At 37.3% G+C, this 25,983-nt stretch overlaps 1 protein-coding gene across 5 annotated transcripts in view; it reads left to right on the plus strand.

Annotated features, from left to right (window-relative positions):
• The window catches only part of LOC131396797 (zinc finger protein 607-like), a 96,377-nt gene extending 71,915 nt beyond the window's left edge, over nt 1-24,462 (plus strand). Inside the window, exons 5-8 of one of the 5 annotated variants that reach the window (XR_009216686.1) lie at nt 18,870-18,952; nt 21,550-21,682; nt 23,002-23,094; nt 24,208-24,462. Coding sequence is in view for 4 of the 5 variants with exons in the window: in XM_058529229.1 (XP_058385212.1) it covers nt 2,601-3,214 (614 nt within the window). In the remaining variant the exon portion in view is untranslated. Of the gene's footprint in view, nt 1-2,600; nt 8,493-18,869; nt 18,953-21,549; nt 21,683-22,998; nt 23,095-24,207 lie in introns of those variants that run through there. The other 4 variants (XM_058529231.1, XM_058529232.1, XM_058529233.1 and 1 more) reach the window with 4 other exon arrangements.
• The last annotated feature ends 1,521 nt before the right edge of the window (nt 24,463-25,983 follow it).

A 25,983-nucleotide genomic window follows, 5' to 3' on the forward strand; every position in this document is an offset into this window, starting at 1 on the left:
GTTGATATATTTAGGTGGCCTATTGGCCTCATTTACTGATATTTCCAGTTCCTTCCCCAGACTGGGAAGTTCTAAGCTATTATTTCCTTGAATAGGCTCTCTGTTCCTTTTTCCCTCCCTTCTCCGTCATGAATACCTATAATTCTTATGTTGCATTTCCTAATTTAGAGTCGGTTATTTCTCAGGGAATTTCTTCATTTCTTTTTAGTTTTAGTTCTCTCTCCTCCATCTGGAGCATATCTGCATTCCTATCCTCAATAATGTTAATTCTTTCCTTCATATTGTCAGCTCTGTTCTTTAAAGATTCCGGATTTTCCTTTATCTCCTCCGTTGTGTTCTTCATCTCCAACAATACTGATTGATTTTTCTTTATGGTTTCTGTCTCTTGTGAAGAAATTCCTTATCTCGTTGAATTGTTTATCTGAGTTTTCTTGTAATTTGTTGAGTTTTTTTATGATACCTATTTTGAATTCTCTGTTGTTTAGGTTATAAATATCTGTGCCTTCAGGGTTGATTTCTGGGTGCTTGTCATTTTCCTTCTGGTCTTGCGATTTAATGTATTTTTTGCATCGTGCCTGCTGTATTTGGCTTTTTTTCATCTTCCTAAAAATATCTGGTTGCAATTTCCACCTGCCGTCACTGGGTGGATGTCAAGGGTTGTGTAGTCTGAGCCCACTGTGATCCGTGACTGCTCTAACTGACGAACTGAGCTGAAGTGCTGGGCGTTTAGGGGGAATGGGCTCTCTCTTTTGCTTGCCGGATCCTGGGGGGCTTCTAGTTTTTCCCTCACTATCAGCTTTTCTGGGGTGCTCAAATGTTGACGGCACCCCTGCAACAGTTCCGACTCCTGTGTGGGAACTTCCCACAGGCTGTGAGAGAACTTGGAGAGCAACGGTTTTCCCGCAGAGGGCTTCCCCTCCCCCGCCCCAACCCCAGGAGCCCCGCCCAAACCCCAGGAGCCACGAGGACCCAGAGATGCTGATCTGATGGGAAGGGGTAGATTTTCTCCTTACCTCTCCCCACTTCCTCCAGGGGTTCCAGCACATCCACTCTCAGTTGTGTCGCTGTTTGGGTCTTTCAGCTGTCATTTTGTGTTGTGTGAGTGTCCTTTGTTGGTATGTGAATGTCGTTTTTATTGTATCTTATCGGGGAAAGTTTACAGGAAAGCTCACTCCACCATGATGCTCACATCACTCCCTGTAACAGTTTTTTAAAGGACCACCTCTTTGATTGATTTGTTAATGCTACTGTTTTCTCACTCGTTATATTCTGCTTTTACCTTGCTTTTTTTGCCTTCCTCTGCCTTGTCATATATTTTCTACATATTGGGCTTTGATCCTCAACTCATTTTCTTTTAAAGAGAAAGTTTAAGTTTTGAGTTCTCTGAGTGGTAAAATTACATGCCCAAGATTCTATGTGCTTATTTTCTGTATAGTCATTTACTAAAATTCTTCCATTTCAGTTTTTTCTTTGCAAGTGATCCAGCATTTTTGGAGAGGGCATTACCATTTCCACATGGAAACGCTTTTCGTTTTCTCATATTTGTTATTAATTTCTATTTTTATGCTATTTTGAATAATGTTAATATTATTTCAGCTTTTTGTACACGTACCATAATCTCGTCACAAGAAGAAATTTTTTGCCCCCAAGTCATAGGCTCCTCATTAAGTGCTTTTGATTTGGCTCAAGATGTTGCTTCACATAGACTTTTATCCTTCAACCCACAACTGCCAATTCTTTTTCATATAATTCTTGGCAGTCTTCCTCTAGACTCTGTTGTATAATTCAGGTTCCCTCTTTTGTCCCAAGTCCCTAAAAGTTCACAATACCATAAGACCTGGTATGTTTCAGAATATTGCCTAACATCCTCCCCCAGGGATTATCAGAATGGTTGGCCTTGGTTAAAAGGGAAGGCTAGAGAGGGACCTGAGAAAAGACATAAGAAATAAAACAGGTTGAACAGCTGTAAGGACAGTAAATAAAATCTTAGGAGAGGATAACTAAGTAAAGATTCTCAGTATCTTAATTTTTATGAAGCGCGAAAAAAAGTACACATGGCTGTATAGAGGAAAGTGAACTACTGTGGTGGAAATGTGTATTTTTATGGGAATTGTAATTGAAGAATGATCAGGGATAAATAATTGCCTTTTCAAATTTAGTATGTGTATATATTTATAGTTTAGACGGAAAGAGTATGTTAGAGCTGGCTGTTAGTGGCTCTCTAGGGACAAGATTTGACATATTCTAAGTCTGGGTTTGTTTACATTATATTGATAGCTTGAAATTTCCTTTGGTGGGAGCATGTACACCATAGACATTGGCAAGCACTACAAATCAGGGCTGGGTGTGTTGTGTATGTTTCTGTGAGTGTGTGTGTGTGTGTGTGTGTGTGTGTGTGTGTAGAGCTGGTTGTTAAACATTTACCAGCACTCTACTGCAGAAACTTATTTTCTGAACTCTCCTTTTATGTTTTCAAGTTCATAACTGTGTTTTAGAGTTCTTTAAGTCATCTCTAATAGGTGAGATTTTCACTTTTGTCTTAATGCATTTGTAGAACATTTTCTTGTCAAGGAAACATTTCTTTTTCTTATTTGTTTTAGATCTGGAATCAAGATATGAAATAATTATCTCTGGAAAAATATACATATATACAGAACATTCATCTCTTATTCTAAAGCACAGAGTTTATAACGGAGAGAAACCCCATGAATGTAAGGAATGTGGGAAGGCGTTTGGTCGTCCTTCAGACCTTAGAGCACATCAAAAAATTCATACTGGTGAGAAACCGCATGTATGTGAGGAATGTGGCAAGGCCTTTCTTCGTCTTTCAGACCTCAAAGTACATAACAGAATTCATACTGGTGAGAAACCCTATCATTGTGAAGAATGCGGGAAGACCTTTAGTCGTACCTCAAACCTTGCTCAACATGGAAGAATTCATACTGGTGAGAAACCCTATGAATGTAAAGAGTGTGGGAAGACTTTTAGGACTAACCATGAACTTATTGTACATCATAGACTTCATACTGGTGAGAAACCCTATGAATGTAAGGAATGTGGCAAGGCCTTTAGTGTGCGTGGACGACTTATTCAGCATCAGAGTATTCATAGTGGTAAGAAACCCTTTGAATGTAACAAATGCAGGAAGTCCTTTAGGCTCATTTCAACCCTCAAAGTACATCAGAATATTCATACTGGTGAGAAAACCCTTTGAATGTAACAAATGTGGGAAGTCCTTTAGGTTTAGTTCAGTGCCCAAAGTACATCACAGAATTCATACTGGAGAGAGACCTTACGGAATATATGTATAGTAGATGATAGAATTATACCACTGAGAAACAAATTAAATGAAGAGAATGTTAGAAGGCTTTTTCAAGATGGCTTATAAGGCATCAAATAATTTATATAGGCATGAACTGCTTGAATTTACTTTTTTTTTTTTTTTTTTTTTTTTTTTGGTGAGGAGATCAGCCCTGTGCTAACATCTGCGAATCCTCCTCTTTTTTTGCTGAGGAAGACTGACCCTGGGCTAACATCCATGCCCATCTTTCTCCACTTTACATGGGACACCGCCACAGCAGTGCGTCGGTGCGCGCCCAGGATCCGAACCAGCGAACCCCAGGCCACTGCAGCAGAGCATGCTCACTTAACTGCTTGCGCCACCAGGCAGGCCCTGAACTCCTTGAATTTAAATAATGTTTGTAGTTTTTCAGTTATGGCCCAAATATTGTTCACATTTGGAGAATTTGTTTTGTATTTTGTATAAGAAAGTCTTTTATAGCATTTTTCTATGTTTCATCACTCTGTGGCTATCCAAGCTGTGTGGCCAAGGTCACAAGGCAGGTATGTGCCACTCAGGAAATAGACCAGTGCCTGATTTGAAGTCATGGAGAACAGAAGACATACACACTGGGATCAGGTGCTACAGAGTTTACTTATAGCAAAAGAGGTGGTTGAATGCGCATGATCTAGCTCTTTGCAATGTGTCAGTAATCCCATGGCCCCATTTGGAGCAGATCAACTCGAAATCTTTTTTGACTTTTTCTTTTTTGTGTGTGAGAAAGATCAGCCCTGAGCTAACACCCATGGCAATCCTCCTCTTTTTTTTTTTTTGCCGGGGAAACTGGCCCTGGGCTAACATTCGTGCCCATCTTCCTCCACTTTATGAGGGACACTGCCACAGCATGACCTAACAAGTGATGCATCGGTGTGCGCCAGGGATCCAAACCCGGGCCGCCAGCAGCAGAGCACACATGCTTAACCGCTACGCCACAGGGCCAGCACCTCAACTCGAAATCTGACAAGGATGTTGAGCTCTACACAACTCACTTTGTGGTGCAGTGGCAAGGCACCAACCCCTTCCCCATGAGGTCTGACGTCCAGAAAACAGTGAGTGTGCCTGAGGGCCATTGACGTCTGTGATTAAGCAGAATAAAGGAGTGCACACTGAGTTTGACACGGAAGATATTTTCGCACAAGGCAAAAAGCCCCTCAGAGGCTGTGAGGGCTCTTTATCTTTAGGTAAGGAGGTGTTGCAGGCCCAACAAGGCCTATTCTTTTTCTTTCCCCCAGCATTACTGAGGTATAATTGACAAAATTATAAATGTAAGGTGTAGAAGTAGTGCTTAGTGGGAAATTTATAGCTATCAGTGCTTGTATTAAAAAAAACAAGATCTCAAATCAACAACCTAACTTTACAACTTAAGGAACTAGAAAACAAAATTCAAAGCCAGCAGAAGGAAAGAAATAACAAAGATTAGAGCAATGCTAAATGAAATAGAGAAAATCATGAAACCAAGTTGTTTTTTCAGAAAGATCAACAAAAGTGCTAAGCCTTTAACTAGATGGACTAAGAAGAAAAGAGAGGAAACTCAAATTACTAAAATCAGAAGTGAAAGTGGGGACATTACTGCTGATTCTACAGAAGTAAAGGGATTATAAGAGAGTGCTGTAAACAATTGTATGCCAAGTAATTGGATAACCTAGATGAAATGGACAAATTCCTAGAAACTTAAAACCTACCAAGACTTAATCACAAAGAAATAGGAAATCTGAATAGACGAGTAACTAGTCTATAAGTAGTAGGGACATTGACTCAGTAATCAAAAATCTCTCAAGAAACAAAAGCCTTGGACCTGATGGCTTCACTAGTGAATTCTACCAAACATTTAAAGAAGAACCAATACTAATCCTTCTCAAACTTTTCCAAAAACTTGAAGAGGAGGGAACATTCGTAACTTCTTCTGTGACACCAGTATTACCTGTTACCAAAACCAGTGAAATAGACTACAAGAAACAAAACCACAGAATAATGTCCCTTATGAACATGGATGCAAAAGTCCTCAACAAAACGGGAGGAAACCGAATTCAGCAGCATATTAAAAGGATTATACACCATGACCAAATGAGATGTTTTCCTGGAATGCAAGGATGGTTCAGCATATGAAAATTGGCCAATGTAATATATCACATCCACAAAAGGAAGGGAAAAAACCACATACTCATCTCCATTGAGGCAGAAAAAGCAGGTGACAAAATTCCACACCCTTTCCAGGTAAAAACACTCAACAAAATAGAAATAGAAGGAAACGATCTCCACATAATAAAAGCTATACGTGAAACTATTTCTACACAATAAAAGCTACGTATGAAAAACCCACAGAAAACATAATACTTGATGATGAAAGCAAAAGCTTTTCATCTAAGGTTGGGAACAAGGCCATGATGCATACTTTCACCTCTTCTATTCAACGTAGTACTAAAAATTCTAACCAGATGAATTATGCAAGAAGAAGAAATCAAAGGCATCCTAATTTGAAAGGAAAAAGTAAAATTATCTCATTGCAGCTGATATTATCATATGTGTAGAAAATCCTACAGACGCCATAAAAAAGGTGTTAGGTCTAATAAGTGAATTCAGCAAAGTACCAGGATACAAAGTCAACACAGAAATATCAGATGCATTTCTATACACTATCATCAATATGAAAATGAAATTTTAAAAACACTTCCACTTGCAATAGCATCAAAAAGAATGAAATACTTAGAAATTAACTTAACCAGGGAGGTAAAAGATTTGTACAATGAAAACTACAAAACATTGCTGAAAGAAACTAAAGAAGACTGAAATAAATGGAAACACATCTCAGGTTCATGGATAGAAGTCTTAATATTGTTAAAATGTCAACATTACCCCAAGCGATCTATAGAATCTATGCAAGTCACATCAAAATCCCAATGATATTTTTTGCAAAGTACAAAAACCCATCCTAAAATTCATTTGGAATTTCAAGGGACCTCAAATCGCCCAAACAATCTTGAAAATGAAGAAGAAAACTGGTAGACTCATACTTCCTTAAAACTTACAACAAAGCTATAGGAATCAAAACAGTATGGTCTTGGCATAAAGATAGACATATATAGGCCAATGGAATAGGATAGAGAGCCCAGAAATAAACCTTCACATATATAGTCAAGAGATTTTTCACAAGGATGCCAAGAGCATTCAATGGGAAAAGGACAGTCTTTTCAAAAAATGGTGCTTGGAAAACTGGATATCCACGTGCATAAGAATGAAATTGGACCCTTACCTAACACCATGTACAAAAATTATCTCAAAATGGAAGAAGGACCTAAACATAAGACTTGAAACAGTGAAACTCTTAGAATAAACCATAGGACAAACACTTCATGACATTAGATTTGGCAGTGATTTCTTGGATATGACACCAAAGGCACAGGTAACAAAAGAAAAAATAGGCAAAATAGACTTCACGAAAATTAAATGTTGTGCATCAAAAGACACTAGCCATCTGACAATGCCATTGAAGCTAATGGAGTATCATAATCAACAAATCAGTTTTGGAAGTCACTTTCCTATAGCTACACATCTCCTTCATTAGAAGAGAATATGTGGGTCATTGTCATCCAAAAGATAAAAGTATCCACAGAGTAAAAAGGCACCCACAGAATCAGAGAAAATATTTGCAAATCATATATTTGATAAGTGATTAATATCCAGAATATAGAGAAATTTTTAAAACTCAACAACAAAAAACCACCCAATTCAAAAATGGGCAAAGGACTTGAATAGATATTTCTGCAAAGAAGATATATGAATGGGTAAGGAGCACATGAAAAGATGCTTAATCATTAGGGAAATGCAAATCAAAACTACAGTCAGATATAACCTCACACCCATTAGGATGGCTACTGTAGTGGAAAAAATGAGAAAAGAGCAAGTGTTGGTGAGGATGTAGAGAAATCGGAACCTTTCTGCACTGTTGATGGGAATGTAAAATGATACAGCTGTTGTGGAAAACAGTATGGAGGTTCCTCAAAAGATTAAAAGTAGAATTACATATGATTCAGCAATTCCAATTCTGGGTATATACCCAAAAGAATTGAAATCGGTCTCAAAGGGATAGTTCTACAACCATGGTCATAATGGCGTTGTTCACAATAGCTAAATGATGGAAGAAACAGAGTTTCCATCATTGGATGAATGGATAAGCCAAATGTGATATATTCTGCAATATGCTACAACCTGGGTGAACCTTGAGGACATTATGGTAAATGAAATAAGCTGTCACAAAAGGCAAATGTTGTGATTTCACTTATTTGAGGTACTTAGAGTAGTAGGAATCATAGCTAGAACTTGGAATGGTGGTTGCCAGTGGCTGGGGGGAGGGGAGAATGGGAAGTTACTCTTTAATAGGTACAGAGTTTCTGTTACAAAATGAAAAGAGTTATGGGCATGATGGTAGTGATGGCTGCACAACAATGTCAATGTATTTAATACTACTAAACTGTATACTTACAAATTATTAAGATGGTCACTTTTATGTTGTATTTTAAAACAACAACAACAAAATTGCACAGACTGGGTGGCTTAAATGACAAATTTATTTTCTCATAGTTCTGGAGACTGGAAAATCAAGATGTCAGCAGGTTTGGTTTCTTCTGAGGCCTCTCTCCTTGGCTTGCAGATGGCTGCCTTCTCATTACATCCTCACATGGCCGTTTCTCTGTGCATGTGCATTTCCAGCTGTCTCTCTGTATGTCTTGATCTACTTATAGGGACATAAGTAAGATTGGATTAGGGTCCACCCAGATGACCTCATTTTATCTTAATTACCTCTTTAAAGCCCTATCTCCAAATACATTCTGAGGTACTGGGGGTCAGAATGTCAACATAGGAATTTGGGAGAAACACATTTAAGTTCATAACGTTGGTCAAACTGATGCAGCATGGCCCAAGGCCTCAGGCATACAAAAGCACTGTTTTTAGACAGGATATTCCAAGGGCTCAGAGGTTATCTCTCAGAAGCTGGTTAAGGGTCAGTCGTTTTCTTGTAATATGCAGGGTTTGGGCAAACAAGGCTGACGTGTTAACCGTTTGCACACACCATGTAACAAAAAGAAAGCTAATTAAGTAAATGAGGATAACTAGAGAGAAAGAGGAACATAGTGATAAAAAGGTGATCTCACCGGAAATGATAAAAAGGTGATCTCACCAGAAATGTGCAACTTAATATTTTGTGTCAATCTGAACATAACTTAAAAATATATGAAAAAGGGGCCGGCCCAGTGGCATAGTGGTTAAGTTCATGCACTCCTCTTTGGTGTCCCAGGGTTCACAGGTTCGGATCCCAGGTGCAGACCTACGCACCACTTATCAAGCCATGCTGTGGCAGGCGTCTCATATATAAAGTAGAGGAAGATGGACTCGGATGTTAGCCCAAGGCCAATTTTCCTCAGCAAAAAAAAATATATAGATATATATTTACATGAAATAAAATAACAGGAGACATAGAAAAATTGGCAATTACAGTGGAAAACTTTAACCCACCTCTGTTAATATATGAGAGGACAAGCAGAGAAGGGTCAGTAAAGAGAAGATCTGAATAATATGATTAACAAACAACATATATAGAATACCTTACCCAATAAATGACAGAAACACACTGTTTTCCCATGCATATGAAACATAAAAGTTGATCATATGGTTGAACCATAAATTTAAACACGTTTTAAAAGACTAGGATTATTCAGATCATGTCCTAGGAGTAAAAAGGATCTTATCTGTTTTGTTTTGTTTTTATCATTTTATTTATTTATTTTTCCCCCAAAGCCCCAATGGATAGTTGTATGTCATAGGTGCACATCCTTCTAGTTGCTGTATGTGGGACGCGGCCTCAGCACGGCCAGAGAAGCGGTGCTTTGGTGCGCGCCCGGGATCCAAACCTGGGCTCCGAACCCGGGCTGCTAGTAGCAGAGCGCGAGCACTTAACCGCTAAGCCACGGGCCCGGCCCAATCTTATCTGTTAAAGAGTATCCACAAAAGACCTTGATGATGAAATATTGAAAACTTTCCCCTTGGGATTTGGAAAGACACGGGATATTCATAATCACCACTACTACTCAACATTGTCTTGGAGACCTTAGCCAGTGCAAAAGGCAAGTAGAAAAAGACCTAAAGGTTGGAAAGGAAGAAATTAGTCCTGATTGTGTACATAGAATGTCTAAAAGAATTTCAGGCAACTTATTGGAATTAATGTGTGTAATTAGTGAGGTTGCTGGCTATAATGTTAATATTTTTAAAATCATATTTGTATGTACCAGCAACAAAAAATGGTTTTTTTCTTGGTGAGGAAGACTGGCCCTGAGCTAACATCCGTTGCCAGTCCTCCTCTTTTTGATGAGGAAGATTGGATTTGAACTACCATCTGTGCCCGTCTTCCTCCATTTTGTAAGTGGGACACCACCACAGCATGGCTTGATTAGTGGTAAATCGGTCTGCTCCCGGGATTTGAATCTGCGAACCTTGGGCCACCAAAGCAGAGCACGCTAACTTAACCACTACGCCACTGGGCTGGCCCTCAACTGACAATTTTAAATGATATTTTTTCAATTGTCGTTTACAATAGTATTAAAAAACATCAAATACTTAGTAATCTAAGAAAAGACATACAAAACCTCTACATAGGAAGTTATGAACTTGATTGAGATAAAGTACACCTAAATAAATGAAAGGATATGTACCATGTTTGTGTACTGGAAGACTCAATATTGAAGTAACTTCAGTTCCCTGCAGTCTGAGCTATATATTTAATACACACTGCTCCCCACAAATCAGCAGTTTTAGGGGGCGGTTGTGTATGTGTAGCTGACAAACTGGTTCTAAAATCTACTTGAAATTGTTAAGGACCAAGAACAGGTAATATGAATTTCAAAAAGGAGGAAGAGGGAGGAACAACATCAGCAACAACAAAGCTGGACAACTTGTACTAGCAGGCATCAAGACTCACTATCAAGCTACGGTAATTATCCAGTGTGGCTTTGATGAAGGACAGGCAAATAGATCAATGGAACTGAAAAGTCCAGAAACAGGGCCAACATGTATGACAAAGGTAACAGTTTTTTGTAAATGGGGGGAAGAAGAATCTTTTCCAAAATTAGTGCTGAGTGAATTGAATATATGTATGGAAAAAAAATCTTGATGTCTTCTTTACCCCCCTACCACACACACCCCTCATTCATAAGGATTGAAGAACTAAATCTGAGGAATGAACAATAAAGTTGTAGGAAAAAAATGAAATATGACATTGAGAATAGGTAATAATTTCTTGAATAGGATATTAAAAGTACAATGCCATTGATGAAAAAGTTGATAAATTTAATCCCATTGAACTTAAGAACTTATATTTGTCAAAAGACACTTAAATAATGTGCAAGAGGGTGAAAAGGAAACCCACAGTGGGAATAGATATTTGCAGTGCATATATGTGACAAAGGCCTCCTGTCCATAATATATAAAGAACTTCTGCAAGTCAATAAGAAAAAAACAACCAATAGAAAAATGGGGAAAAGACATGAACTGCACTTCACAAAAGGGATAACCCTCATGAGTTATCAGGGAAATGAAAGTTAAAACCACAGCGTAATAACCCCACACACCTATGCAAGTGGCTAAAGATCTTAAAACACCAGTAGTTATTATCTAGACTGGAGCAATTGTGTTGGTAGGAATATAACTTCGTACTACTTTAGGAAACTTTTCCAGTGTCCACTAAAGGTGAGCATACACATGCCCAATGACACAAAAATTCCACTTCTACGTATTTGCCAAGCAGAAGTGCATACATGTGTTCAACACAACATGAGCAAGGACGTTCATAGCAGCATAATGGATGCATAAATGGTGGTATATTCACATGATTGGAGACTGTACAGCAATGAAAAAGTTGCTGCTGCTAGACACAGAAACATGTTTGAATATCACAAACATAGTATTGAGCTGTGGGGAAAAGCCAGACAAACAGAAAAAACGTTTTACAATTCCAGTTGTTCAAACTTCACAAACAAGCCAGACTAATCTGTTGGCAGAGGTTGCAACAGTGGCTACCACTGTGGGAGGAGGATTAATGACAAAGGGTATGAGGCATGCAGGTCTTTTTCTATTTCTTAATCTGGGTGCCGGTGGCAGTTTATTGAGTCTGTATAATTATGATTTGTGCACTTTTCTGTATATATATTATACCTCAATAAAAGTAATTATTAAAAAAATGAAGATGTACATTGTCATGACTTGATATATATTGTGAAATGACTACAAGTTAACACTCATCACCTCACTTAGTCACCGTTTTGTTTGTGTGTGTATTTGTGGTAAGAACATTTTGGATCTCAGCAAATTTAAACTATACAATACAGAATTATTAACTATAGTCATCATTCTGTACCTTAGATCCCCAGAACTTATTTATCTTATAAGTGAAAGTTTTTTGACCAACGTCTACCCATTTCTCCCAGCCCCTGGCAACCACCATTTTACTCTCTGTTTCAATGAATTTGACTTTTTTAGATTCCAGGTATAAGTGAGATCGTACAGTATTTGTCTTTCTCTGTGTTACTTATTTCACTTAGCATAATACCCTCAAGTTTCATCCATATTGTCGCAAATGGCAGGATTTCCTTTTTAAAGGCTGGATAATTCCTTGTATAAATACAGATTTTCTTTATCCGTTTATCAGTTGACAGACACTTAGGTTGTTTCTTGTCTTGGCTATTGTGAATAATGCTGCAGTGAACATGGGGCTACAGATATCTCTTTGAGATAGTGGTTTCATTTATTTCAGATGGATACCCAGAAGTAGGATTGCTGGATCATATGGTAATTCTATTTTTAATTTATTGAAGAACTTCCATACTGTTTTCCACAATGGCAATACCAATTTATATTCTCACTAGTAGTGCACAAGGGTTCCCTTCTCTTCATGTGCTAGCCAACACTTATCTCTTGTCTTTTTGATAATAACCATCCTAAGAAGTGTGAGATGATATTATGTTTTTGACTTGCATTTTTCTGTGGAGTTAGTGATTTTGGGCACTTTTTCATGTACCTATTGGCCATTTGTATATAGTCTTTGGAAAAATGTCTATTCAGGTCCTTTTTTTAATCAGATTCCTTTTCACTATTGAGTTGTATGAGTTTTCCTTATATAATTTCCAGATTAACCCCTTATTAGATATGTGGTTTGGAAATATTTTTTCCCATTCTGTAGGTTACCTTTTCATTTTGTTGATTGTTTTCTTTGCTGCACAGAAGCTTTTTAGTTTGCTTTCATTTCACTTTATTTTTCACTTTTTTTTGGGGGGGGGTGAGGATGATTGGCCCTGAGCTAACATCTGTTGCCAATCTTTCTCGTTTGTTTGAGGAAGATTGGCCCTGAGCTAACATCTGGCCCAGTCCTCCACTACTTTGCATATGGGACGCTACCACAGCATGGATTAACAAGCACTGTGTAGGTCTGTGCCTGGGATCCGAACCCGCAAACCCTGGGCCACTGAAGCGGAGCACTCAACCACTACGCCACTTTATTTTCACTTTTGTTGCCTGTGCTTTAGGCATGATATCCAAAAACATCATTGCCAAGGCCAATGTTTAGGATTTTTTTTACTATATTTTCTTCCGCAAGTTTTACATTTTCAGGTCCTAAATTCAAGTCTTTAATCTTTTTCAAATTAATTTTTGTGAGTAGTGTAAGATAAGCGTCCAATTTCATTTGTTCTTTTGCATGTGAATATCCAAATGTCATTTATTGAAGAGACTATCCTTTTCCGATTGTGTATTCTTGGCGCCCTTGTCAAATATTAGTTGACTGTATATGCATGGGTTTATTTATAGGCTGTTGATTCTGTTCCATTAGTCTGTGTGTCTGTTTTTATGCCAGTACCATACTGTTTTGATTACTGTCGCTTTGCAGTATTTGAAGTCAGGAAGTGCGGTGCTTGGTTATTCTATCTCAAGATTGCTTTGGCTACTTGGGGTCTTCTGTGATTCCATATGAATTTTAGGATTTTTTTTTCTATTTCTGTGGAAAATGCCATTGGAATTTTGATAGGGAGTGCGTTGAATCTGTAAATCTCTTTGGAGAGTATGGACATTTTAACAATATTAATTCTTCCAATCCATGAACATGGAATATCTTTCCATTTATTTGTTTTCTTCAATTTCTTTCATCAATATCTTATAGTTTTCATTGCATAAATCTTTCACTTCCTGTGTTAAATTTGTTCCTATTATATTGTTTTTGATGGCATTGTAAATGAGATTGTTTTCTTTATTTCTTTTCAGGTAGTTTTTTGTTGCTGTATAGAAATACAACTGATTTTTGTTGATTTTTTATCACGCAACTTTACTGAAGTTTATTTTACTAGTTTTTTAGTGGAGTCGAAGGTTCATTATTATGTGGTCCAACGGAGGTCAAAAGACTGCATGCACGAGACTGCATTTCCCAACACTGTATTTATGGATTATCAGAATATTTATACTAGAGGGAAATTAAGAGAATATATGAAACCATTATTCTTTATGATTTATGTATAAAAGTCTTCCAGGACCAATCAATTGTTATTAAACTTCAGTAAATTTATACCACAGAAAACCAATTTACAAATTTTGAGATAATATATCTGGAGATAGTACATACTAAGTAATAATGCTTGAAAATGCACACCAAAAAATCCTTGAAAGACACACACTAGAGTATTCCGGGAAGACGATATAGTAAAAAGTACCAGGGATCTGTCTCCCCACTGGGACAGCAGTTGCATTGGCAGCCTCTGTCTGATGTAATGATTTTGGGACTAGAGTCTGTTGAAGGCATGCAACTTCTAGCTGAAGGCTTGGTTAATTTCAGGGATCTATGACCTAAAACTGGTTAAGATGGTGAATTTTATATGTATATTTTACCACAATAAAAAAGTTGGAAAAAACACATACTGAAATATCCACATTGTTTTCTGTTGTATAGGTGTACTATGAATGGCTAGTCTCTCTTTTATGTTTTTTATTTCCAAATTGAGATAATATTCATTTTAATAATGAAATCACTAAAGAGCATATATTGCAAGTTGCTTCCTTCTCTCTCCTGTATTCTAAGGCCTAAAATTTCATGTGTTGTCAATAATTTGAGCCTCACAGGGTCCCAAAGCCCTACCCATGAGTTCCTCTGCTCTAACCAGATATGCCCCCCACCCAGCAGAAAAGGCTCCCAACCAGCTTGTTCCCATATCAGCCGGACCAGTGGCACCCAACTAGGTCCTTGAGCTGATGGGCTTCACCTCCCTACCAGCCCACAATATTATTCAAGCCAGCCAGTCACATCTTCCCCTGGAAATCAGGGGGCACCTTGTCCTCTTGTTACCACAAAGCCTGCCTCCCACAGCCCCTGCTGGTTTACTCTGCTCCCAGATGCAACCACCCTGTGGCATGTGGTGTCCTACCCCAGGATGTGAGGATGTGCGACTAAGAAACTGCTGTTCATCTAATTTATCTAGTGTCTGGATGTCGTGTGTTTAGGCATCTCCAGAACCCTAGGGTGGGACTCCCTCTGTCACCAGGACAGTGAAAGGGGAGGCCAGCAAAACACCTTGCTACTCATTTGTATTGCCATTTCATGAGCTTTCTGTGTCCACACTGCATAGGAGTTTTGTAGAACTCAAACTTCAAATAGAGGTGTTGGATTCTGTTCTGAGCCTAGTTTTTATGCGTGGTCTGAAGTTGAGCTACCCAGAATTATCTTAGGAATAGGTCTGTGATGGAAATTTCATTTTGCTGAGTCTGTAAACCTAAGAGGGACGTTATTACACTGTTGTCCTATTTGTAAGACAGATGAGGCTAAAATTACAGGTATAGAACCCTTACTGAACTTGACACAAAGGGAAAAAGACTGAGATGATTTTTCAGGTTGGGAGAAAAGTGGAGCATTAGAGTAAGAAGAACTGAGAGTCAAAATGAGTGGTGTTGGTTGAGGAAAGAGACACTCGTACACTGGTGTGAAAAGGTAAAATGGTATGATCACGCTAAGGAGCAATTTGTCAACAGCACAAGTTAAGATTCAGAGAGCTAATCCACTTTTGAGAATTTAACTTACATATAAACCTACAAATAAGCAAACTGATAATTCATGTGGGGATATTAATTTACAGCATTGCTTTTAAGAAAACAGGACATTCCTTAATATACATTATTAGAAAACTTGTTTCTTCAACTAGGGTGCAGCCATACGTTGGCCTTAGGCAGCTGTTGGAAATGATGACGCTTATGTACTGATTCCGAAACACTTGTGTGAAGAAAAAAATATATATGAAAGTATGCATATAACATAAATGTACTTGAAATTATATATGCATATAATATATACATATATATTTATGTCGGTACTTATATTTATGTGTATTGTGTGTATATATATATATAGCAAGTGCATATTTGTATGTGAAAATAACTTCTCTGGAAGGATACACACCAAAACCAAAATGTTGTTGACTCGAAGGTAAGCTACTGAATGACTGGGATACATGTAAGGAATGGTTGCTTATCTTTTTACTTAAACATTTTAATACCTTTTGCATTGCTATGCATTATATATTTCAGATGTGTAATAGTGGTGATAACTGAAATACGGGCATCCTTTGATGTCTAAATTTGCTCAACATCCTCATAAATCTAAATACATATGGACACAATCTTGTTTCTTCTGATAGCACCTTCTTCTTCCCAGATTTTACGCCTGTGGCTACAATTTATCTTACTGTCCAGATGCCTGAGACGCAGAGTATTTTTCAATGGGATCTCATGACCAGGAATACAAATTAAAGATGTTTCTCAATCTATGGGCTTTTGTGCAGTCAAGGCCACCCCATACATAATACAACAGAGAGTTTTTATGTGTGAACATCTCTGTGTGGTTTTGTTTTGACAGAACATAATTGATCAAATAAAGGAGACGAAGAACCCTACTCTTAGTTTGAAAAGGAAATCTACCCAGTCATGGATTTCCTTATATCTCTGTGCCTTGGGGAGATGGATGTGCCTGGGATCTCCTTGTTTAAAAAACAGTCTGTTTTCACCTTTTAGATATTATAAATGTTATTTAAAATTTAATTATCATGGCAACAAATTACTAAATAAGACAGCCTTTCAGAATTAATAATTTAGAGATTTAAGGTTACTTGCAGAGAAAGTAGTACTAGTTTCTTATTCCAGTTGTCTTGCAAGTCCAAATAATATTTCCAAAGATAGTTATTATAACCAAATAAAAATTGTAATATAAGTCTGCATATTATGCAGAAGAATAAGAGTCCCTCATTTGTTAGGATTCTGCGTTTTATCATGTCCTGTTGTCTATATATATGTAGGTTAACGGTGCCGAATGGAGTTTTTCTTGCTCCTTGTAGCTGCTGGGGACTGGGCAAGGGGACATTTTCTCTTTTCCTGTCTGATGATTTCTCTCTTGTTACTAATAATTTTATTAAGAAGAATTATATTTTCTTCAAGATAGGAACTGAAATTTTAAAAATTTAAGATAAAGCCCAAAAAGCACAAATTTTCTCTAAGAAAAACATGATGCAGCAAAGTTAACTTCCTTATGTAATAATGGATGAAGGGACATGTAATGACTTGCATCTTCAGTAATGATTGATAATTTATATTAGCCATTATGATACACCCTTTTAGTGTTTATATGGATTATCTTGCTTAGTCTTCAAAACAGCCTTATGTAGTCAGTGATATTCTGATCCTTGGTTTGCTGATGTGGAAAGAGAACACTGAGGTATTATTAACTCTCACAGCTTAAAGCTTGTTTTGAATTCCTAAAAGTCTGACAACAGAGCCTGTGTTCTTAATTTCAACAGGATATCACCTCCTAGGTTATGCATACCTTTTTAAACCTGCCTTCTTCACTGAGTTAATGTTGTTTTCCATCATTCCCTATGTATTAATTATTAATGAAGCCATAGTACGTCACCACATTGCAGACCCTCATAGGTTTAACCTGTTGCCTACTGTTAAATAGTTATGTTTTTAATTTTTAGTTATCAAAAATTTTTCTCTGATGAACATCCTTGTGCTTTACATAGTTCTATAGTTATTTCCTTTAAGAAATTCCTAGGAATGGAATTTTGTGGTAAAAAACCAGACTTTTGCCTACAATATGCTAAACCTAGGAATTGTAGGATTTAGGGTAAATCAGCTGCTTAAAAGACAGAGTTGCCTCCTTTAAAATGCTTATTATCTAAAGTGAAGGTAAAATCTGAATAGGAATAAGTGTAAGGCAGTGTGTGATGAAGACCACTGGAGACATTTAGGTGACTTACCTTGTGAATCCACAGGAAAGACACATCACTCTGTCTATAGCAACAGTCAGGATATGAGCAAAATATGCCAATTGTATGGAATATCTATGGTGATAAATGGATTTTGTGCTGTGACTTTTATATTTATAGTTTTCCTCCTAATTTTGTTAGGTGCAAAGTGAAACTAAAAAGAAAAAATACAGACATATATTTCAAGTTAACCTCTGGGATTGTTACAATAATTATGAAATAAGCTTTAAAAGGAAAAATCATGGTGCTGGTCCTGTGGCCTAGTGGTTAAGTTTGGCATGCTCCGCTTTGGTAGCCTGGGTTCGGTTTCCAGGCACAGACCTACATCACTTGTTAGTAGCCATGCTGTGGTGGCAACCCACACACAAAACAGAGGAAGATTGGCATAGATGTTAGCTCAGGGCTAATCTTCCTCAGCAAAAAAAAAAAAAAGGAAAAATCAAGATCAAAATAAAAAGCACTCTTATTAGATGGTCGCATAACCTTCTAGACTTGTTTATCTACTTATTTCAGTGATCTGTTTCTCTGCCACTCTTTCTCTATATTGATTGATACTTTCATATATTTTTCAAAAATACATAGTTCAATCTAATTATTCTATTGATAGTATGAATATTTAATCTGGAATATTTTCTATATCCTTAAATATTTTCCCCAACTTCACATTTGATATCTACTTTGTATTGTAGTATGACGATGATTTGTTATATATTTAACTAGTAAGCTTTGCTGTATTCCAAATAGTGAACACTGACTTTCTGCTCCAATGTCTTAGTCAACTTCACCCAATTCCAAAGCCACAAAAGAGGTTCTGGTTAGGAGGATATGGGCTCTTTTCAGTCTTAGAAAATGTTAATAGAAGGAAGAGGATCTGCTCAGGGCCATGACTGTACTGTCCATCCTTAGGTCTGCATCTGCCTCATCAAAATGACACTGTGGCCTGAAAACTTCCTGCTGCCATATCGGGCCAGGTCTGGCTTCAATGCAGAAATGTCTGTCTTCTATGACTTTGTTCAGTAGAGAGCCCTGGGATTTGGGGGAGAAGGTAGATTTCTCTAGGATCCTAATCTGCCCAAATTGTGTGTGATGGGATATAGTTTGGAACCTGGAATGGAAGATCATAACGTTATTAACTTAAGTCCTGTTGGAAACACTAAAGCAAAACTAGTCTCAAGATCTTTCTCTTCTTCCAGCTCTGGCTTTCTGGATCTGTGCTTTTCTGTTAGAGGAACCCTGAGGACTGATCTGCTCTTGCAGGTCTAAAACCATGGCCTGTGTAAGGTGATGTTTCTTTCCTTCTTGAAATATGTGGGTTTTGTTTTTTTTTTTAGGTCTTGTGAGTATTTTTATTAATTTAATAAAGTTTACTACCAAAAGAGGGCCCTCAAATAACCTGCTTCCCGCCTCTTGTTCCAGTGAAAGGTGATGGCAAATTACCCAGCATCCTCTCTATGTAGACTGTTCTAAAATAACTAGTGTTCATGTTATCACTGAGAAGTTATTGAACATACCTTAAGTGCCCATTCTTCTACCAAGGGCAAGGATGGAGCAGTGAAGGAGATGAGTCCTTTGAAGTAAAGATTTATGTTATTCGAGTCAGGTCTGTAGTTTAGTGAGATAGAGACAGTGGTTGTTGGTTATATTTTACCATCCATGAGAAGACTTTGAAATTTTCCACAGACTTCAGATTTCCAAGTAAAGATAGAAATTTGGTATTGAATAACCTACATCTCAGTGCAGAGTGAAATCTCACGGTTTGTGTGGATTAATACAGGCATATCTCTGAGATATTGTGAGTTCAGTTCCAGGCCACCACAATAAAGCAAATATTGCAATAAAGTGAGTCATGTGAATTTATTGGTTTCCCAGTGCATATAAAAGTTACGTTTACACTATACTTTAGTCTATTAAGTGTGCAATAGCATTATGTCTAAAAAACAATATACCATAATTTAAAAATACTTTAGGGCTAGCCCGGTGGCATAGCGGTTAAGTGCACGTGCTCTGCTTCAGCAGCCCTGGGTTCACAGGTTCGGATCCCAGGCGCACACCAGTGCAGCACTTATCAAGCCGTGCTGTGGCAGCGTCCCATATAAAGTAGAGGAAGATGGGCACGGATGTTAGCCCAGGGCCAATCTTCCTCAGCAAAAAGAGGAAGATTGGCATCTGATGTTAGCTCAGGGCTAATCTTCCTCACACACACACACAAAAAAAACTTTATAGGGGGCTGGCCTGGTGGCATAGTGGTTAAGTTCTCACGTTCCACTTTGGTGGCCCAGGGTTTGCGGGTTCAGATCCCGGGTGCAGACCTACACACCGCTCATCAAGCTGTGCTGTGGCAGCGTCCCATATATAAAGTAGAGGAAGATTGGTGCAGATGTTAGCTCAGCGACAGTCTTCCTCAAGCAAAAAGGAAGATTGGCAACATATGTTAGCTCAGGGCCAATCTTCCTCACCAGAATAAAAAAATTTTATTGCTGAAAAACCCAAACCATCATCTGAGCCTTCGGTGAGTCGTAATCTTTTTGCTGGTGGAAGGTCTTGTAAAAAATGCAATATCTGCAAAGTGCAATAAAGCAAGGTATGCCTATATATAATTGAGATCTGCAAACTTGGAGGTTGTGGATCTTGGCAGGAAATCTCTGAGATAAATATCAAGACTAGCCTATTGTTGAATGGGACATACTAAATTTGGGTGAAATCTACATAATTCATTATCCTTCCTCAATATTCTTTACCTCAATGTATTGGTCATCTATTGCTATGTAAAAAATTATCTCAACACTTAGTAGCTAAAGCAATAAACATTTATCTCAGTTTCAGTGGGTCAGAAATCTGGACATCACTTAGCTTGGCTCTCCTGCTCTGGGTCTCTTACAAGGCTATCAAGATGTTGGTCAGGGTACGGTCATCTTAAGGCCAGCATTGGCTGTATCTACTTCCAACTTACTCCAGTGGTTTTTGACAGGATCTAGTTACTCATGGGCTGTTGGCTAGAGACCACTCTTGGTTGAGCAAGAGAGACAGCAAAAGAGGGCAAGCAATATGGAAATCATATTCTTCTATAATCTACTCTCAGAAGTAACATTTCATCCCTTGAGCAGTATTCTGTTTATTAAAAGCAAGTCACTTGGTTCAGCTCACACACGTGGGAAGGAGAGTATGCAAGGGCATAAATACTAGAAGATGATCATTGGTAACCTGAGTAGAAGCAGCTTACCACACTAAGCATAAGCCAAGTGTTCAGTGACAGATGATAGATGGCAACAAAAAAAAGATATCATAAATAGTAAGTGAACACAGAATTGGGAAAGACTTTACAAATGTGCATCCTACCTGTATAAATGATTAAATCTGATATGTCCATGAAATATAATGTCATATGCCAGAGAATACATGGATTTATCGACAAGAAAAAATCTGACATAATTAAGTATTTAATGCTTGAGAGAATTCTTATTTTTATACAAACTATTTTCTAAAATTAAGACTTTATACTGCATTTCAAAAAATGTCTGATTAAATTTTCGCTTCTCTAAAAAGCAGAAATTTTCCTCAACAACTCACGTCTACTGAGAATTTATATGACACATCTCAAGCAGGCATTATGCTTGTATTCACTATTTAGTAGTAAAACATTATCATTTTATCTATTCTCAAATAGTTCAAATATTTAAGAGTGTGCCAGGCAATTTTGTCTATTCCAGCAGGCTTCTTCAAAAGTATATCTTCTGCTCAGTCCCCTCCCATATTAAAGATTTTTAGCCTACATACTTGCAATTGTTGCTCTCTTCCTGCAGTGCAGTCCTTATCTCCTCTCCTTCCATCTTCAAAATATTCCTTTAACTTCCCCAGTAATACATGGGTTTGCAGTTTCAGAGATCTATGACATTCCGAGATGTGGCCATAGACTTCTCTCGGCAGGAGTGGGAATATCTCGACCCTGTTCAGAAGATCTTGTACTGGGATGTGACGATGGAGAATTATGGCATCTTGGTCTCATTGGGTATGTTTATCAGCTTCAAATGATTTACAATAATTTAGAATCTGCTCTTTAAAGATATATTTTTTTCCACTGTGATTTTCCGGGCTGGTTTTCAAGAAAGTAGTTAAATTTCTTTGTTCTTTTTTTCCAAAGAAGTGATTTGAGCTTTGTCAGGTTGGAAATGGCAGCTCCATTAAACACCTTTATCTTCCCTTCAGTGACACTAAACCTCCTCTAGTCTTATTTGCAAGTGCCTCTCTTCTTTTATGAATAGGGTCTAGTTTAGAATTCTCTGGCATTTATTGTAATCATTGTCAAAAGATCCAGGTTTCCTATTTGTTTATGCTCAGAATTTCCATAGATACTTTATTTTAATATCTGATCCACTTTCAGGGAGATAAGCTTGACAAAGGGTCCTGAATTGCTCTAATTGTTCTAAAAGAGCCTCTACAATTTGTATAGTGGTAGATTAGATAAATGGAATTAATTGAAAACTGAGGCATACACACTGTATTTTGTAAGAAATTTTTTCTGTTTTTTGGTTTAAGTTGTAATCTATGAACATTACGTTTAAAATGAAATGAATATCACATAGATATCTCTTCTTGTGTACTCTTCATAAAACAACATCAGGGGGGCTGGCCCGGTGGCGCAAGCGGTTAAGTGCGCGCGCTCCGCTGCGGCGGCCCGGGGTTCGCTGGTTCGGATCCCGGGCGCGCACCGACGCACTGCTTGGTAAGCCATGCTGTGGCGGCGTCCCATATAAAGTGGAGGAAGATAGGCACTGACGTTAGCCCAGGGCCGTCTTCCTCAGCGAAAAAAAGAGGAGGATTGGCGGATGTTAGCTCAGGACTGATCTCCTCACAAAAAAAAAAAAAAAAAAAAAAAAAAACAACATCAGGGATGTTGATAGCTGACATTGTGCTCGGTATGTAATAGGCAATGCTCTAAGCATTTTACATATATATATCAACTTGTCTAATCCTCCTAACAGATTTATTATTCCCATTTTACAACTGAGAATACTGAGGCACAGTGGGTTTAGGTTACTTTCCCAAGGTCAGACATAGTTGGAAGGTGGCAAAGGTGAGAAATGAACCAAGACTCCAGAATCTTTATTTTTAGCTCTTGTATTATGCATACTCTCAAGAAAAAGAGGATATATGAGTGTATATTTTTAAAAACCCCTGCCCTACCTGATTTCTTGTTCTTTAGTTCCCTTACCCTCTCTTCTCCAAAGCCTTATTCAATATTGTTTTGACCTTTAGTTTATTATTATTATAATTTTAACTAAACAATGTTTTGTTCTACATTATATGACTTTTTTTCTTTGTAAGCAGGCCATTCCAATTCTAAGCCAGATATGAGTACATTATTGGAGCAAGGAAAAGAGCCCTGCACGGTTGTAAGGGAAGAAACAAGATGCTGTACAAGTAAATATGAGCAAGTAAAACTATGGGGATATATTTGTGTAGGTATAAAAGCCCAAGTGGTTAAGGAGGAGACACACTTGAAATGTTTGTTGGAAAGCTCCATTCATATTTGAGAAAATACCTGTGATGTAGAGAGCAAATAAATACTCTGCGTGAGCTACCCAGTGAATTTCATCTTCACCTCTTTAACCACTCACTTTGTTATTCTTCGCATATTTCCATCCCACTTCAGCGATGGGCATTGTCCCTCTTCCTCACGCACCATTTAATCTGTATTTTGAACTCAAACACTTTCCAGTTCCTCTTGTGCACTTAGATTTATGTATGTGATTTCATTGCCTAAAAATATATTCATTCTTATATCTGGCTAATAAAATGGAGTTTATAGTATATTAGGTAAGACATAAGTAAACATGTAAATGAATAAGTATATATATAACATCATGTAGTGAAATGTAGTATGAAGGAAACTAACCAAGAACAAGGCAAATTTAGGTACAGTGAGATGGTCAGGAACACTTCTCTGAGGAGGTGATTTTTGAGCGGAGACATGGATGGTAAAGAGCCCAGGCCATTTGAGTGTACAAGGAAGAGCATTCTAGGAAGAGTGAACAACAGATGCAAACGCCTGAAAGGGAACATGTGTATTGTGTGTTTCAGAGCAGCAGGTAGATCAGAGCAGAGTTATTGAGGGGTGACTAACAAAACATGAAGTCAGTATGTTATGAGGCATCAGACCATATAAGGTGTGGTGATTCATTAAGAAGAATTACAGTTGTTTTCTAAGATTATTTAGGAGCCATGATCTGATTATATTTTTTATAACTTTAATTTTCAAAAATTAAATTTTTTTGTTAATTATGAAACTTATACATAAGTCCAGATAAAATAGATTAGTGATTTGCTTTCTTTCATATACTTTTCATATATTTCTTAATTTTTATTAAAAAAAATCTTTGTCCTAATATTAATCTAGTGGCATTTTTCCTATTTCTTTCTAGGTTAATATCCTGAAATTATTTTTTCTTTTATCTCTACTGTATTGCTGAGTTTTATCACTTCATTTCTGAGTTTTTTTAATTCTGATTTATGTTGTTCTTTCATTTCTTGGAGCATTTTCTTAAAGTCAGAATACTTAATATTGTTAAGATGGCAATACTACCCCAAATCGCATTGGCTTATCTGCAAAAATTGACATCCTGATCATGAAACTCATGCGGATATGCAGGGGATCCAGAGCAGCCAAAAAATCTTGACAAAGAAGAAAGTGAGATTCACACTTTCCAATTTCAAAACTTACTACGTACCAAAACTTAATGGGATGCGTTGACAGCAGTGCTAAGAGGGAAGTTTATACCTATAAATACTTACATTAGAAAGAAAGATCTCAAATCAACAACCTAACTTCATATCTCAAGGAACTAGAAAATGAAGAATGAACTAAACCCAAAGATAGCAGAAGAAAATAATAAAGAGTAGAGCAGAGATAAACAAAATAGAGAATAGAAAAACAATAGAGAAAACCAATGAAACCAAAAATCCTTTTTTCGAAAATATCGACCAAGGTGAGAAACTTTTACCTAGATTGACTAAGCAAAAAGAGAGAAGACTCAAATAACTAAAATCAGAAATGAAAGAGGGGGCTATAAACAATTGTATGCTAACAAATTGGGTAACCTAGATGAAATCCTGAAAACGTACAACCTACCAGTACCAAATTATGAAGAAATAGAAAATCTAATCAGATTTATACTAGTAAAGAGATTGAATCAGTAATCAAAAACCTCCTAACCAAGAATAGCCCTGGATCCAGTGATTTTACTGCTGAATTCTAAACACTTAAAGAAGAATTAACACCAGTTCCCCTCAAAGTCTTCCAAAATATTGAAGAGGAAGGAACATTCCCAAACCTATTCTGTGAGGCCAGCATTACCCTGACACCAAAGCCAGACAAACACACTACAAGATGAGAAAACTACAGATTGATATTGCTAATCAATATTGAGGCAGAAATTCTCAAAAAAATGCTAGCAAACTGAATTCAGCACATAAAAATGATTTACACCATGACCAAATGGGATTTTTGGAATGCAAGGCTGGTACAATATATAAAAATCAAGCAATGTAACATACCACATTAATAGAATGACGGGAAAAAAACACATAGTCATCTCAATTGATGCAGAAAAAGCATTTGACAAAATTCAATACCATTTCATGATGAAAATACTCCAGAAACTACGAATAGAAGGAAACTACCTCAACATAATAAAGGCCATATATGAAAACCCCACAGCTAACATCCTACTCAAGGGTGAAAGACTGAAAGCACTGTATTTGCTGCATCCCTAAGTTTTGATGTGTTCTGTTTTCATTTTCGTTTGTCTTACAGTATTTTCTAATTTCCCTTGTGATTTCTTTAACTCATTGGTTGTTTCAGTGTGTGTTGTTTAATTTACAAATATTTGTATTTTCTAGTTTTCCTTCTGGTGTTGATTTCTAATTTCATTCCTTTGTGATCAGAAAAAATGTTCTATATGATTTCAGTCTTTTAAAATTTGTTAATATTTGTTTTGTGGTCTAATGTGATCTGTCTTGGAGAATGTTCTATGTGCACTTGAGAAGAATTTGTATTCTCTCGTTGTTGTGTAGAGTGTTCTCTGTATGTCTGTTAGGTCCAGTTTGTCTAGTGTTGTTTAAGTCCTCTATTTCCTTATTGATCTTCTGCCTGGTTGTTCCCTACACTGTTGAAAGTAGGGTGTTGAAGTCTCCTACCATTATTGTATCGCTGTCTATTTCTCCCTTTAATTCTGTCAATGTTTCCTTCATATGTTTTGGAGCTCTGATGTTTGGTGCATAAATATTTACAATTGTTTATCTTCCTGGTGA

The sequence above is a fragment of the Diceros bicornis genome, chromosome 34 (genome assembly GCF_020826845.1).
Source record: "Diceros bicornis minor isolate mBicDic1 chromosome 34, mDicBic1.mat.cur, whole genome shotgun sequence".
Classification (NCBI taxonomy): domain Eukaryota; kingdom Metazoa; phylum Chordata; class Mammalia; order Perissodactyla; family Rhinocerotidae; genus Diceros; species Diceros bicornis.